Genomic DNA, 17,500 nt, shown 5'->3' with positions numbered 1-17,500 from the left:
TCTTCACAGAATCAATCACCTCACTAACTGAACACAACACTGCTATTATTTTGAACATGCCCCTTTCAATGACAGATTCAATCACACAGAATGAGCAGCATCATGTCATGACTGGTGGGTCTGTTGGTTTTCTATGACTACAACACTTACTAGGAAATTATTTGCCATGTAGAAATATCACTTCTACCAAAAAAAAATGGATTCATGAGGTTAGTGATGTTTGGACTACTATTATTTGTACGTCAATATAGCTACTGCTATTCATACTTAGCCAGTGTTATTCGGATGTGCACCAAGTAGTAGGCACACTGTCAACATTTCCTGCGGAATTTTCTTAGTTTTGCTGTCACATCCTATGTGTGTGTGCATGCTTGAATGTGTGTGTGTGCATGCGTGTGTGTGTGTGTGTGTGTGTGTGTGTGTGTGTGTGTGTGTGTGTGTGTGTGTGCGTGCGTGTACGCGCGCTTGTGTGTGTGTGTGTGTGTATGTGTGTGCGTGTCTGTCTGTCTGTGTGCGTGTCTGTGTGTGTATGCATGCATATCAGGGTGATGGATTGACTAATATGTGATGTTATGACTACGTTGTCAGAGTGGAATATGAACTGATGAATGAGGTTATAACTGAGCGTGTAACAATTTGAACATCCGACACTTCCAGTATCCACTATAGAACGGGATATAGAAATACTGAGTCCAACTTTTTCCAAGTCACCAAATAAAACACAGTATTTCTTTTACATGTTATTGTAAATCTATAAATGTCATCCTTGTCGCCTCCTCTTTTGACGCCAACCAGCCTCCAGTTTACTGAGGCGATCGTTTCGTGTTTACGTTTGCTACGAGCGTTTCATTAAACAGCGAGAGGATCAGATGATAATTTATGAGTTACTTTTTGCAAACATTTTGACTTATTAAAGGGATACACACATTTACACTTTGTCCGATGTGAAGTGAGTGGGAATTTCCAGCCGTCTGGAATACTTTCACGGTAATCAGACACCGTGTCATTCTGGTGGGAAATACTGAATATTTGACATTAAACTGTCCACCACAGCGTCTGATTCTGTTCCACAGGAAATGTCTTTGCTGTGGTAAGTATAGTATTAGCTTACTTTATCCCAGTTCCAGTCTTTTGACTCTTGTTTTAAGCTCCTTAGCTTATCTAAGGGAAGGCATTCAGGCTGATTTGAAAGGATGCTCTCTGCTCTTATCTTTCCTCTTCGGCCTCGGGATACGACGGATGCAGTGCGATTGTGGGAGATTTTCTCCATCTTCACTTTGGCTTAAAACCACAAAGAGTAAATACAATACGTGGCACATTACCCGAGACATGAACCCTCGGATTCAGAAAGATTTCAATGCATTCTAAACAATGGGTTCGTGTGATATTGTACAAAATTACAGCGACTGCCAACCGCTCATATGGCAGTTGAGTTTAGCCGACAAAAGGTGAGCATCATGCGGCAAGAGTTTTGACCAAACACCAAAACGACTAGTTAAGATTAGGAAAGAGATTGTAGTTTGGATTAAAACATTCCCAAGGAACACCTGTTTCCTGGTGAAAGTCTTGTGTTTTCTCCTTAACTTATTCAGGACATGAACACCTGTTTCCTGGTGAAAGTCTTGTGTTTTCTCCTTAACTTCTTCAGGACATGAACACCTGTTTCCTGGGTGAAAGTCTTGTGTTTTCTCCTTAACTTCTTCAGGACATGAACACCTGTTTCCTGGTGAAAGTCTTGTGTTTTCTCCTTAACTTCTTCAGGACATGAACACCTGTTTCCTGGTGAAAGTCTTGTGTTTTCTCCTTAACTTCTTCAGGACACCAACACCTGTTTCCTGGTGAAAGTCTTGTGTTTTTTCCTTAACTTCTTCAGGACACCAACACCTGTTTCCTGGTGAAAGTCTTGTGTTTTCTCCTTAACTTCTTCAGGACATGAACACCTGTTTCCTGGTGAAAGTCTTGTGTTTTCTCCTTAACTTCTTCAGGACATGAACACCTGTTTCCTGGTGAAAGTCTTGTGTTTTCTCCTTAACTTCTTCAGGACATGAACACCTGTTTCCTGGTGAAAGTCTTGTGTTTTCTCCTTAACTTCTTCAGGACACCAACACCTGTTTCCTGGTGAAAGTATTGTGTTTTCTCCTTAACTTCTTCAGGACATGAACACCTGTTTCCTGGTGAAAGTCTTGTGTTTTCTCCTTAACTTCTTCAGGACATGAACACCTGTTTCCTGGTGAAAGTCTTGTGTTTTCTCCTTAACTTCTTCAGGACATGAACACCTGTTTCCTGGTGAAAGTCTTGTGTTTTCTCCTTAACTTCTTCAGGACATGAACACCTGTTTCCTGGTGAAAGTCTTGTGTTTTCTCCTTAACTTCTTCAGGACACCAACACCTGTTTCCTGGTGAAAGTCTTGTGTTTTCTCCTTAACTTCTTCAGGACATGAACACCTGTTTCCTGGTGAAAGTCTTGTGTTTTCTCCTTAACTTCTTCAGGACATGAACACCTGTTTCCTGGTGAAAGTCTTGTGTTTTCTCCTTAACTTCTTCCGGGACATAAACTCCGTTCCCCCGTTTGAAACCCCTGTGTTTTAGGAGCCAAACATCCTATAAGTTGCAATTCATTACCTTTATCCCCAACTTTAAATTGCGTCCCTAAAGGAAAACTTTTGTTTTATCTAAAAAGATACATTTCTCTGCACCATCTAGTGGACTGAAAAAGTAAAATACTTATTATTCTAGTACCAAAAAGTTAAATTCCCATGTGTAATTCATAGAATAAAAGATTGATACGTCCGTGTATCGATACAGTATTGCCACGGAAAATATCACGATACTATGCTTTCTTAGATTACTATCTAATGACAGTGAATGTAAATATACTTCTATCCTCTTCCTCTATCAGCAGCAAGACATCTTTTGTCCGTGCCTTCACAAAACACGTACTTGTTGGCTGAGCTGTTTAGAAGAAATAAATCAGGGTGAACCTGTGTGAATGTAGCATGTCATAAAAAATAGGACTGGACACATTCAAGATATGTAAGTAAGTATGGTAAGATCATGTAGATACTAGCTTTGGAGGCTGGGTGCTGGATCCTAAAAGTTAATAATCATGAGTAAAGCTACTAGGACAGAACTCCAATTAGATAGTTTATTGCCACAAAACGAACGTTTCGGGCAGTGCCCTTCCTCAGTGTGTGCACAGGCGATTACAACTAATACTCCACACACAGGTGGGTTCAATTATACAACCAATACTGCACAGGTGGAGTAAATCACTCAACACTAGCACATCAATCCCAAACGGAGGGAGCCACAGCCAATCCAGATCAGGGTTAGGAAACATGTAGCTGTCCTACAAATGTGAAACCAACGTAGGAATCAATAAGTGACGCCTCACAGCCGATACAGAGACGCGTAACACATGCAGGAAGAGTCAAAGCAGGACTTTTTCAAGTACTCGGACTGGATTTATGAATGGAATTAAAACTATTCAAACTTTTGACGGTATGAAGTAACAAGATCCAACGTTCTGCAGTCGTTCTCTGGGAGATAAGTCAGGAATCAGCGCATCTGAACTGATGAGTCACTGAGACGACAGCTTCGTCTTAACGAGCTGTGGTGGTGGTCATTAAAACTGTAAAGAGTAGCAGCAGTAAAAGTACTCAATGCAGAAAACCCCTGTGTGTGTGTGTGTGTGTGTGTGTGTGTGTGTGTGTGTGTGTGTGTGTGTGTGTGTGTGTGTGTGTGTGTGTGTGTGTGTGTGTGTGTGTGTGTGTGTGTGTGTGTGTGTGTGTGTGTGTGTGTGTGTGTGTGTGAGAGAGAGAGAGAGAGAGAGAGAGAGAGAGAGAGAGAGAGATATGGCTGGGGTGGAAATTAGGAGCTTCCAGCGCTGGAAGAAGTATCCAGATCCTTTACTGCAGTAAAAGTAATAATACCACACAAAAAAATATGTACACTGTATTTTTACAGTGTACATTGCTTTTGATGCAGTAAAGAATCTGAATACTTCTTCCAGTGCTGGCTATCACACACCTCGGTCTGATGAAGTAAAGTGAAACCACCTTGGTTTTCTTTCCTAGCGTCCTCGGCTCGGCATGCTGTTCCCACAGCGATGATAAGTAAAGTGTCAGCGTTGGGTTTCTGGGAAGGGAGGAAGCTGAGGCTAATCAGCTGCTGACGCATGCCATTCGGGACTCCCAGGTAATCAAACAGACCAATGACGCGCTGCATTAACTCGTGGGTCGCTTATCTCACAGTTCTCCAGACTAATGGATTTATAAATCAACACTGTGAGGTGGGGGGAAGAAGACAGAGGAGGATGAAGAGCCAAAACAGCTGGGATGGAAACAAACCTGAACAAACAACTAATGTCCATGGAGACAGATGGAAATAAACAAGACGCCGACATCACGTGTAAACCTGTGTAATGCATGTAAAGAAGGGACAAAAGAAACTTGCTTTTAGTGGCAATCTGACCACAAAAAACCTACCACACACACACACACACACACACACAGACACACACACACACACACACACACACACACACACACTGCTCTACATTGCTTTTGCAGAGAAATCGGTGCAGCAGATTCTGGCATTAAACGAAATGGCAGAATGTAAAAACGTTAAACTTTTCAATGGAGTTTGGTCCAGTCAGAGGTGGGAGTAGTCACAAGCAAGTCTCAAGTCTCTGTGGTGAGAATCAAGCAAATCGAGTCCCTGCAGTCAAGCAAGTCACAAGTCACAAATCAAGTGTTGGCGGAATTCTGTCCAAATGAGGCCCTAAGGCCTGTCAAATCTGACTCCTATTAATTAATTCCCACACCTTCTTTAATTGGACTTAAGTTTACCAGAACACAAGGATCAATCTGAGACGAAGAGTTAAGTTAAGCAAATTTACTGTGTCCAGCATAAGAGGTTACAACACAGCTGTGGGTTCACAAACAGAGTCTAAGTTTCCCTGTCAACAGACATTAAGTCAGAGCTGGTCGACCAAGATCTCGTCTGAAATGAACTCTGATCTGTTCTTCCCTTCAGCTTTTATGCCCCTCACAGGAGGGTGTCTTCTTGTTTCTAAGCAACCAAAACAATGGATTGTAAATACAGACGTTTGATGATATTGGGAAGTTGCGTGGAATTATGGGAGGTTTATTGCTAAACACTATCGTTGATTAAAATGCATCTATTCACGGACAAGTTTACCCATTCAAGTTTATTCACATTATGATTAGTAACGTTTATTCATGTCATGCTAATAAAATAGCTGCAGTTTCCCCAACATAATTACATTTTTCTTGATTCAATCTGTATTGGTGGCTAGCTGATCAGTTAGCTAGTGAGCCAGCAAGCTAACGTTAGTGGCTAACGTTAGCAGGTTTTACCACACTATCACAGTCTATTTCACATGCCAATGTCACCTTTTGGATTTTACCGGGCGGACGAGGTTTGTTGTAACGCTAGCTAGCTACTCAACGTGGCTGAGAGACGGGTGTGGGAGGGGATTGCAGAGGGAATTTCCGCAATGGGGAGCACGTTCGATTGCTGTGGTCAGCAACATGAGAACATGTCCCAGCTGCCAGATCTCCCCCTTCACTTTTCTGTTATCTTAACTATTCATTTTGGTGCTTAACCCACCTGTTGCCGGATTATTTTAGCTAGCTAACTGTAAAGACAGCTAAACGCAAAGGGGGGAGAAATTCGGCAGGGAGGAGATTTTCGGTACAAACACCGGTAGCTAACATTATGGATGGCCGATGTTGTGACTAGGATGCCTGGGTCTGCTATTCTCTGTTTCCCGACGCTTCATTAAACTGCCGTTAGCGCTGTTAGCACCCAGCACTGGCTGGGGCTAATGGTAACTAGCTATTGCTACATGTCCCGGCTGTGTTGTCAGCTATCATCCCGAATGATGTCTCTTTGTGCCGGGGGAGTGAGGCAGTCAGAGAGGGGTGTGCTAGCTGGCTAAATTAGCATTAGATTAATCGTCTATTTATACAGCTAAGGTTAACGTTACTAGTGAACTTATTTGTGGGTTAGCAGCGTGCTGCTTATATCCATGGTCAAAACAATCATACTACTAATTTTATGAGCATGATGAACGATGTTGTAACCCTATAATGTTATCCATCAAGCATTAGCTAGCATTAACGTTAGCTACTTGTCAAACAGCACATACATTGTCGTAACATTAAGCTGGATTAATATTGATATGTATCAATAAATAAGGTTTCTGCTGTATTACTGTGTTGCAAAGTGGCATGTAATTAATCACAAAATGATGCATTTTGGCAGAAAAAGCAGTGTTACCAGTATTGTTTTCTGTGACATTGTATGATTTACAATCCTGGCCGACTTTCTACTTTTAGTAGTTTACTTTACTAGTTGTTTAACCAGGAAACGTATAACAAAAAGGGGGAAATAAGAAATTAGAGCAAGGAGCGCTAGGTAGATAATTTTAACGTCTGCTGAGTGCCGAGTTGTTGCCTTACGCTTTAAACATTTTAGGCTTTGTTTTGGTGACATTTGACGTTTTTCGCCTTTTAAAAACAACCTTTTTTTGTTGGGTTTTTATTTATTTTTCCGATGCTTATCTCTACTTCCGATGTTTTTTTTTGTCGACGCTATTGATGTTTTTGTCACAGCTGTCAGGTTTAGTTTATCAGAGTTATGTTTGCGAAGCTCTATTTTGTTATTGCAGAAATTTGAAAAGATTTGAAACCTGTCAGTTATATCTTCTCCATGTTTGAAGCAACAATTACGTCTTTAGCATGTCTTTAAGTTATATCTATACAACGTTTAGAAAAGACCTATAAAAACCTTTTATTGTGGCTCCTGTGAGGACGTCTTCTGGATGTCTAACAATTCTGTCTTTTAGACGTGTTCTAGACGACTTCTTGCTCCGTGGGTAACCTGTAGTTTCTCTTCCACAGCCATGGGGTTGTTTCTATATCATGGAAGACCACTGTGATATTGCAGCAGCTTTTCTGTGAGATGTATGATTTTTTATAAATAATGCCGACACTGTCTGGACTGCTCATGTAAGAAACCCAACTATGCAAACCGTTTACTACCAGAGCAAACAGCTGCTGCAGGTAGTTTTTCATCGGCATGGTAAATATCTGGGAGCCAGTATTCCCTCCATCTATCTGCTGCCGACTCTCCCTTCAGACGCTGTTAACAGGCTCCGTTACCCCATCAGCATTCTCCTCCTCTGAAGGAATGAAATGCAAATATTTCACAGCGTTTATCTCCAGCATCCTGCTGATTCAGAGACAATGAAAGCAGCTTCCTGAGGGGCTTTGAGATGTGTCTCTGTTCTGCAGAATAATAACCTCGGATCAGAAACACTCCACACGTATTTTCCTCCAACACAGACTACATCCACACTGCTACGTTTAAGTTTAACCCTCCTGTTGTCTTCGGGTCAAATTTGATCCGTTTTTAAAGTTTCTGTATCAGAACCAACCAAATTGCCTCAAAAACAACATGGATGGTTCCATACAACGCTCTTTGCAAGTGAAATGAAGGATCGGATCATTACTTTCATTGAATTTTGGGTTTTTTATTCTATTTAAAGGATTTGAAAATGAATTGAAATGGTTTCCTGACTTAACGTTGACATATACCTGTCTGGGATCCACTCCACATCCTCTGATTTTAGTCAGGATAATTCATAATTTCTGATTTTATTTTTACTCAGAAATTAGGTATGATTTAATATAAATTAGGTTTATTGACCATTAATTCCAGAAATAAGTGTAAGCCCTAATTTACGATGGAAATCCCTTTATTTAGCCTATGTGAAGAAGAAAAACACAGATGACAATTCAAAATATATCAAAAATATAATAGAAAGTATGTTGTTGCGTGTCATTGAGCATTTTTAAGTGGGTATATGGAAATCCTGGAGCTTTCTTAGTGGGTATACTAATACAATGTCATCTCATCTGCGGCGATGTTTGACACAGAGCGAGCGCTCCAGCCGTCCTCTCACTTCATAATTAAGCTATGTCTTTACCCCTGTTATAAAGATCCACCGTGCTGCGCTCAGACCACCACCGGGTAGCCTAGCAACACGTGTTGTTTACATGTCTTTTGACAAGGCGGCTGCATTTAAGAAGCTAGCGCGAAGGTAAATATGGGTGAGTGTTATTTTCATCTGAGGGCGAGGAGCGCCCAGCTCGCCCGTATCATCACAGTACAGCAGCCTTTTAAATAGTTACCTTGTCAAGTCGTACTTATTAAAAACAGAGATAAAAATGGACAACTTAACTGCTTCAAGAGATGCCATATATGCGAGTGCTGACCCTGTTGTGACGCAAATAGACTCAAAGAGACGCAAAACGTCCAAAAAGAGACAGAAATAGACTCAAAGAGACGCAAAACGTACAAAAAGAGACAGAAATAGACGCAAAGAGACGCAAAACGTACAAAAAGAGACAGAAATAGACGCAAAGAGACAGAAATAGATGCAAAGAGACACGAAATGTTGAAAAAGAGACAGAAATAGACGCAAAGAGATGCAAAACGTCAAAAAAAGACACAAAAACGGCGGGTAAAGCCTGGGGGTAAACTAGTTATTTTTAGCCTACTTTATGAAGAAAAATAATTGCCCCCTCCCATTTTTCCTTGCCCACCTTAGTCATTTTACCCTGGCACCAGGCCTTCCTGAAGATGCAAAATACACACCAACAGAAATATGAAACTCCTGTTACTAATTTAGAGCACTTTGTTTCTGCCGTAGCGATGACTCGGCTGGTTTATCAGACTCGACTCAGCGGCTGCAGAGACGGAGAGAAAGCCTGGGAAAACTTGTGATAAGAGAGAAACTCTTCCCTGCTAATCCGTCTCCCAACACCTGACTAATCACTCTGGATGTTTTCCTTACTTCTATCTCCACCGACCTGCTGGAAACCAAACGCACTCTAATTATATTACCGCCGCTGTGTGTCGGTGTGTGTGAGAGAGAGCTATACATGGTATAGATTCATGTCTGAAAACTCCAGTAATCAATACATGGAGGATTACTCCCAAATCTGCAGACAACCCAGAAAGACTTGCACACTTTTCTCTCTCTCTTATCAGATATTTATCAGCTGCACAGTCGACTAAGAAGGCGTCATGTGAGTTCTTGGATTGATAGCATCAGAAATAAGAGGATTTGGGAGAAATTACAACTACCGACTCTCCTAATAATGCACGTTTCATGGGTTTATCATTCATTTCTGAATGATAAAGCCTGTTCCTCACTGTCTGATGAAGGGAACTGGCTGCGTTGGCCAGTCATGTCAGTGTGGATCAGTATTGTGGGGGTGTTTTGAGGCAGTGTGAGAGTCCCGTACAGGAAACAGGAAACATCACTGCCTCTATCTCTGCCACAAGAAAGTTTAAAAACACCAAACACAAGCTCTTAACTGTTTCCTCAGTCCCTCTGTCTCTTTTCTTTCTCTCTTTCTGGTTCAGATGACATTTTATTTGAAACAAACCTGAGCCGAAAATCTGAAGTTGGGTTATTGAGCCGCTAGAAGAACATTAAGATTAGATTTTAGAGGTAAGAGACGGGGCCGTTGATTTATCTGCTCATTACGTTAAAAAACAAGAACACGGCCAGAGGTTACAGCCCAGGGTTTTATCCTGAATGTCCCTTTAAAAGAGACGCAAAATGTCCAAAACAGACGCAAAGAGACGCAAAACGTCCAAAAAGAGACGCAAATAGACTCAAAGAGACACAAAATGTCCAAAAAGAGATGCAAATAGACTCAAAGAGACGCAAAAAGTCCAAAAAGAGATGCAAAAAAAATTCAAAGAGATGCAAAACGTCCAAAAAGAGGCTCAAAGAGACGTTAAACGTCCAAAAAGAGACGCAAAGAGACGCAAAACGTCAAAAAAGAGACACAAATAGATGCAAAACGTCCAAAACGAGACGCAAATAGACTCAAAGAGACGTTAAAAGTCCAAAAAGAGACGCAAAGAGACGCAAAGAGACGCAAAACATACACAAAGTCCAAACTCTGATGAATAGTGTTTGACAGTAAACGGTGTGAGGATTGGGTCAAATTAAGTCTTTTTTGGGGCTGACAGCAAGGACGACGGCCGCGCAATTAATCTGATGGAACCAGGGTTCAAACAGCAGCACGGATCAATGATCAGGGTCTCATCCGTGTGGAAATATCAGCCGTCCGTTAGAAGATTTCTGCAGCGCCGTGTCCTTTAAAGAAATGTCCGCCTAACTGCTGTTAGATGTGAAGAGTCGCCAGATCGCTCCAAATGTCAGCGAGATTATTTAGGGAGCAACATCCCCGTACATAACTCCTTTCAAGCTTCTGTGACTCAACAACTGATATGTGATCCATTTCATCTTCATAAATAAGTAGTTTTACTTTTACATTAACTAACACGTCCACAGCGCTGCGGAGGAAGGTCTGGCTAGTCCACAAAGCATTCCTGGATCTCTCTCTCTCTCTCGCTCTCTCTCTCTCTCTAACATTCACTAACTTTTAGGGGCGTAAAGACCGACACAATCGCTTCAAGTGAGAATCACAGTTTGCCCTCTGTCATGTTAATAAAAGGGCTTCAGACTAAATCAAGACGACTGCATCCCTTGATGGGATAGAAACACAGCAGCTAAACAGTAGAACTATGTGCAACTCTGTGCACATCACGTGATGCCCTCTGGCCCAAAAAATACTTTTTCCCATTCATGTGACCAGAGATCAGACTTGTGGGTGTGTTTTGAGGTGGTGTCAGAGTCCCGTACAGGAAACAGGAAACATCACTTCCTCTATCTCTGCCACAAGAAAGTTTTAAAAACACCAAACACAAGCACTGAACTGGCCGTGGCTTTCAGAGGATGACGCGATGAGCGACTCTTCCACCGATTGGTCGGGCGTCTTACCTGCTTCTCTGGAGAGCTGCATGAAGGCGTCCACGCCCTTCTCGCCGTAGCTGCCCTCGGACGCCACGGTGGAGACGTAGTTCCAGCCCATCGCCTTGACGATGTCCACCATGGCCTGCGCCTGGAAGCTGTCTGGAGGGACCACGCGGGAGAAGAAGTCGTAGCGCCGGTCGTCGCTCAGCTCCGGGGCCGTGGACGCGTAGCTGATCTGAGGAATCTGCAGAGACAGAGAGAGATTTGTTGTTTAACCTATTCCTTGGGTTACAGATCCCTGCACATAAAAACAACCAGACATAAGAGCAGCTTCTTTCCCACTGCCATCACTCTACTGAACTGCTGTGGGCTCATCCCCACTTCTCTACACATTACATACTTATCATTCCAATATGCATCTTGCACACTACTTTGCACTATTACTTTTTGCACTCTACATCCCACTCCATGTGTACTTGTATTGATATTATGTCTTATTTGTATTTGTATATTTGTATATTATGTTGATATGTGCCTATATGTATATTGTTGTCTCTATTGTATAGTATGTTACTACTACATGTCATTTGTTGAATGTATAGAGAGTTAAGTATACGTGGCCAATAAAACTGATTCTGAAACAACTACAGAACTGCGTTTGTGTTGGGCCTTGTAACACAGCCAGCAATGGTAATATTCTACATATTTCAACTTATTTTAAGAACACCGTTTCAAATCTTCCGCAGTCAGTCACACCCCAAACATTTCATGCTCACAGCAGTACACATCCCACTGTTTATTTCATTCATAATCTACATACTTATTTGCTTTGAGCCTTGCACTGTTTAAACGGAGTGCACACATTTTTACATTGCACGGTTAAATACTCATTTTCTGTTTTAGAAATCCTGTTTTCTGTTTTCACTCTGACGGGTGCTTCCTGTTGCAGAAAAGGCACAGCCGAGGGTTAGGCACTGTTATATCCTGTGGGCCGTACCATGTGCTGCCATATTGGAGGGGGGTTAGGTTTAGTCGTAGTCTTCTTATGTCCATCTTGATTTTCCCGTGTGTGTCCTTCAGTTTAACCAAGCCCAGTTATATATGTATATACAGTATATACTATATATAAAGGTAAAGCAACGGGATTACTCAGATGGAAATAGGATACTAAATGGGAATATTTTTTGCCGGAGGTTTTTACAGTGCAGCATTTGTCTCATTCAGTTAGGTCAGTTTGGTTATAGTTCACATCCTGTTGTGTCATTGATATTTTGAGTAACGTTAGATTTTGTTGACCTCTTTTATAGGCCTACATGTTAGGTCTCAGTGCTCCGTCCCTAACGGTGACGGTGACGGTGAGAAAACCATTGATTGTGCAGCCCTACTACCAGTGACGGACTGGGATCAAAAAACGGCCCTGGTATTTGCGACACACCGGCCCTATTTTTGTCAATAATAATAATAATAATAATAATAGTAATACATTTTATTTATGGGCGCCTTTCGTAGCACTCAAGGACACCTTACAGTTAAAACTACATACAAAAATACAGTTAAAAAGGCAAATATAATTAAATTAAAACAAACACATTTAAAAGATTGAGATAGAAAATTAAAATAAAGCAATCTATCTATTATATTATCCAATAACCTAGCTTGGAAATTAGGAACTCAGCCTTCCGAGTGAATCTTTCCACGCACCTCGCCGCAGTACAATCTTGAATATTTGTGGCTGCATGCATAAAACAACTTATCAAAATCAACCAAAGACATATTATCAGTAGTGGCCCATAAGGATCCATACAGGGGCGGCCCTTCTGGCAGTTGCCCAAATTCCAGATGGCCAGTCCGTCACTGCTCTACTACTGACAAGAAGTTGGAATAAATAAACCAAAGGTACGGAGCATTGTGTTAAAGCTTAACTGAAATATTTCTAAAATGGACGGAAACCTGAAAGTTTAGAAATAAAGCAGAAAGTGAATTTGAGAGAGAAACTTCACTCTGAGGCGGTAGATAAACAGACGGAGCTGCAGCTTCAAAGACTTAACCCTTCTAAGGTGTTCATATTTTTGTTACACAGCCAATGTTCCCGGGTCTGGTGGACCCACCACATTATTAGGCTTTTAAATCGATACAGCCATAACAATTTATGTAAAATACTTAACAGATGTTTACTTTAGCTCAATTACCAATGATACATACATCATTTATGGTTCATATTTTTCCATTTACCCCTGTGAGATCACATTTATGATCATATGATCATTTTCGTTTTTTTGTGAGAAAATAAGGAAATTCAATTATAAAAAAGGTAAAAAAATAGAAACAAGATTTTTGATCATTATTGGTGCTTATTTCTTAGAACTTAATCAGAACAGGTAAAAGTGCTCGAAATGAAACAATGTTGTAACTTTGTGTAGGAATAGCAGGTGTAGAAAGACAACATAGTTTCATAGCACCTACACTCAGACACGCACACATACAGACAAACAGACACACAAAGAGACGCACAGACATACACACACACACACACACACACACACACACACACACACATACACACACAGCAGGCCCAGTTAGGAGGAGGACACAGTTAAGTTCCATAGCACCTACATTTAAATACACTCAGGTCCAGTAGACCCGAACACCTCATATGTAATAGTTACGTGTAGAGGGGGGTGTACCGTGTGCAGTCATATGTAATAGTTATGTGTAGGGGGGGTGTACCGTGTGCAGTCATATGTAATAGTTATGTGTAGGGGGGGTGTACCGTGTGCAGTCATATGTAATAGTTATGTGTAGGGGGGGTGTACCGTGTGCAGTCATATGTAATAGTTATGTGTAGGGGGTGTACCGTGTGCAGTCATATGTAATAGTTATGTGTAGGGGGGTGTACCGTGTGCAGTCATATGTAATAGTTATGTGTAGGGGGTGTACCGTGTGCAGTCATATGTAATAGTTATGTGTAGGGGGTGTACCGTGTGCAGTCATATGTAATAGTTATGTGTAGGGGGTGTACCGTGTGCAGTCATATGTAATAGTTATGTGTAGGGGGGGTGTACCGTGTGCAGTCATATGTAATAGTTATGTGTAGGGGGGGGGTGTACCGTGTGCAGTCATTGAAAATAAGTTATTTTTTACGTTCTTCATAGAAAATGAGCCAAGGCCGATGAGTGTGAGTTAGAAGAAATAATAAATAGCATAATCTTTCTTTTAGCAAACATTGAAAACGGGTCCCACAGACCCGAACAACATAGAAGACTTAACTGGAAATTGAGTTTTGGTTTGAGATAAAAAATGCAACTTTTTCTCCGAGCCATTGCTAATAAACTGGAGAAGAAGAGGAGAATGAATCAGAGCTGATTTCCTTCTGTTTGACTAAAAGTGTTGGTGGTAATTACTCTGAGTGTGCGAGGGGTCAGGGATTATGTGATCTCTGTCCATCACCGTCTCCACTAAAAAAACTTAAATCCCATCCCTCGGGAGATTCTCGTAGAAACTCTTAAAGTTGCAAACCCCCTCAGAAGATATTTCTCCCAATTAGCCTTTGATCTGCCGGGAGTGGAGATGCGCTAACACTCACATTTTGTTGGGTTAAAGTTTGATGTTTGTAGGAAAGTGTTGAGGGTTTAAACACCCGCAGATGTTTCGGTCGAGCCACAGTTTATTACACAAACGGCTCATTATTTTTGCTTTTCAATTCATAAAAATAGAACACAAATATCTGGTGCAAATAGGGTTTTGGAAATATAATATGCTGCACAAACACTTTGGTCAATTCCTGTGGAAATTCATGCACAACAGCACAACACACACAACAACATAACAGCACAACAACACAACAGCACAACACACACAACAACATAACAGCACAACAACACAACAGCACAACACACACAACAACATAACAGCACAACAACACAACAGCACAACACACACAACAACATAATAGCACAACACACACAACAACATAACAGCACAACACACACAACAACATAACAGCACAACACAACAGCACAACACACACAACAACATAACAGCACAACAACACAACAGCACAACACACACAACAACATAATAGCACAACACACACGACAACATAACAGCACAACAACACAACACACACACCAACATAACAGCACAACACAACAGCACAACAGCACAACACACACAACAACATAACAGCACAACAAACACAACAACATAACAGCACAACAGCACAACACACACAACATAACAGCACAACACACACAACAATACAGCATAACAGCACAACAGCACAACGCACACAACAACATAACAGCACAACACACACAACAACATAACAGCACAACAGCACAACGCACACAACAACACAACAGCACAACACACACAACAACATAACAGCACAACACACACAACAACATAACAGCACAACACACACAACAACATAACAGCACAACACACACAACAACATAACAGCACAACAACACAACAACACAACACCACACAACACACAAAACAACAGCACACAACACACAACATAACAGCACAACAACACAACACACCACAACTACACAACAGCACCATAACACACAACCCAACGACACAACAACACAACACACAACTACACGACTGCACAGCACAACACACAACACAAAAACAGATTTCACTGTATTGCAGTTTCAATTCATGCTGTTTCCTTTTTTCAGTAGTAAAATAACCAGCGCTGGAAGAAGTATTCAGATTACTGCAGTAAAAGTACTAATACCACACTGTTAATATACTCTATTACAAGTTAAAGTCCTGCACTGAACATTAATTAATTCAGTAGAAGTCTGTCTTCATCGTCGTCCATGAACTTGTCATTCCGGGTTATTTTGGAACTTTTTCCAACTTTTTTGACGCTTTTTTATGCTTTTGGCACTTTTTAAAAATGTTTTTGTCCCTCTTTTCAATGCTTTTTTTAAAAAAATTGATGGTCAATAAACCTAATAAAATGACATTATACCTAATTTTTGAGTTTGAAAAAAAGCAGATATTATCAATTATTTTGACTAATAGAATAGTTAAGATCAGAGGATGTTGAGTGGATCCCAGACTGGTTTATGTCAAAGTTTGGGCAGGATGCTGTTTTGAAACCATTTAAAAAACTTTTTTTTTTCAAATGAAATTAAATAAAACAACCAAAATGCAATGGAAGTAATCAATAATCTTACCTGCGAAGAACATAGATGCATGGATGTATATGTTGTATGGGATCCATACAACTTACATGCATGCATTTAAGTTATTTTGGGGCAATTTTGTTGTTAAGAAACCCATATTTCTGATATAAAAAAATGTTGAAAACGGTCAAATTTGACCCGAGGACAACACAAGGGTTAAGAAAGGAAGAAATGTAAATGTCTATTTTGCGAGGAACAGAAGGACCAGCTGGGAGAAATGTCAGGCCGGATGAATGAAAGTCAGCAGAGTGAAATGATTGTGTTTCCTGTTTTTTCCTTCGTAGCTGCAGTGATGCTCAGAGTCACCTGTCGTGAGGTGATGCACAGCCGCAACAGCTTTTTACCAAACGGTGCTGCTGCCTTTAAAGCTGAAACGTCTCGGAGCTTTTCTGGCTTCTGACGCAAGAAAATCACAAATACTACCTCCTCTGGCCTGAGGTGATAGACGCTGCAGTATGACACACACACATAAACACAGACACACACACAGTCATAAAAACACTCACAAAATGAAAAACGCACATAAACAAGTTATTGAGTGAGCGTACTGTTGCAAAAAAAAGCAGAGCACAGAGAAAAGCATGCAAGCACATGAATATGCAGATGTAACACACACACAAACACACACACACACACACACACACACACACACACAAACACACACACAAACACACACACAGTGGGGGAGGGCCCAGGGCTTGAAGACACAGTAAACATCAGGGAACCAGAAACACCTTCAACCTGCTGCTCCTGCTTTATCTCCGTCCCTCTCTCCCTCCCTCATACATCCCTCTCTCCCTCCGTCATACGACCTCTCTCCCTCCCTCATCGTCCTCTCTCCCTCCCTCATACATCCCTCTCTCCCTCCGTCATACAACCTCTCTCCCTCCCTCATACGTCCCTCTCTCCCTCCCTCATACGTCCCTCTCTCCCTCCCTCATACGTCCCTCTCTCCCTCCCTCATACATCCCTCTCTCCCTCCCTCATACGTCCCTCTCTCCCTCTGTCATACGACCTCTCTCCCTCTGTCATACGACCTCTCTCTCTCCCTCATACGACCTCTCTCCCTCCCTCATACGTCCCTCTCCCTCCCTCATACGTCCCTCTCTCCCTCCCTCATACATCCCTCTCTCCCTCCCTCATACGTCCCTCTCTCCCTCCCTCATACGTCCCTCTCTCCCTCCCTCATACGTCCCTCTCTCCCTCTGTCATACGACCTCTCTCCCTCCCTCATACGATCTCTCTCCCTCCCTCATACGACCTCTCTCCCTCCCTCATACGTCCCTCTCTCCCTCCCTCATACGCCCTCTCTCCCTCCCTCATACGTCCCTCTCTCCCTCCCTCATACGACCTCTCTCCCTCCCTCATACGTCCCTCTCTCCCTCCCTCATACATCCCTCTCTCCCTCCCTCATACGACCTCTCTCC

The 17,500-nt window shown here is 41.7% G+C and overlaps 1 protein-coding gene across 1 annotated transcript in view; it reads right to left on the bottom strand.

Moving 5' to 3' along the window:
* LOC144517395 (metabotropic glutamate receptor 7-like) overlaps window positions 1-11,116 on the bottom strand; it is a 124,621-nt gene extending 113,505 nt beyond the window's left edge. Inside the window, exon 1 of the mRNA XM_078249490.1 lies at window positions 10,894-11,116. Within this exon, the coding sequence (XP_078105616.1) occupies window positions 10,894-11,005 (112 nt within the window). The 5' untranslated portion in view covers window positions 11,006-11,116. The remainder of the gene's footprint in view (window positions 1-10,893) is intronic.
* Between the last annotated feature and the right edge of the window lie 6,384 nt (window positions 11,117-17,500).

Source organism: Sander vitreus, chromosome 4 (assembly GCF_031162955.1).
Source record: "Sander vitreus isolate 19-12246 chromosome 4, sanVit1, whole genome shotgun sequence".
Taxonomy (NCBI): Eukaryota; Metazoa; Chordata; class Actinopteri; order Perciformes; family Percidae; genus Sander; species Sander vitreus.
Note: the sequence above shows the minus strand (reverse complement) of the source record. Positions and strands in the feature narration are given on the sequence as shown.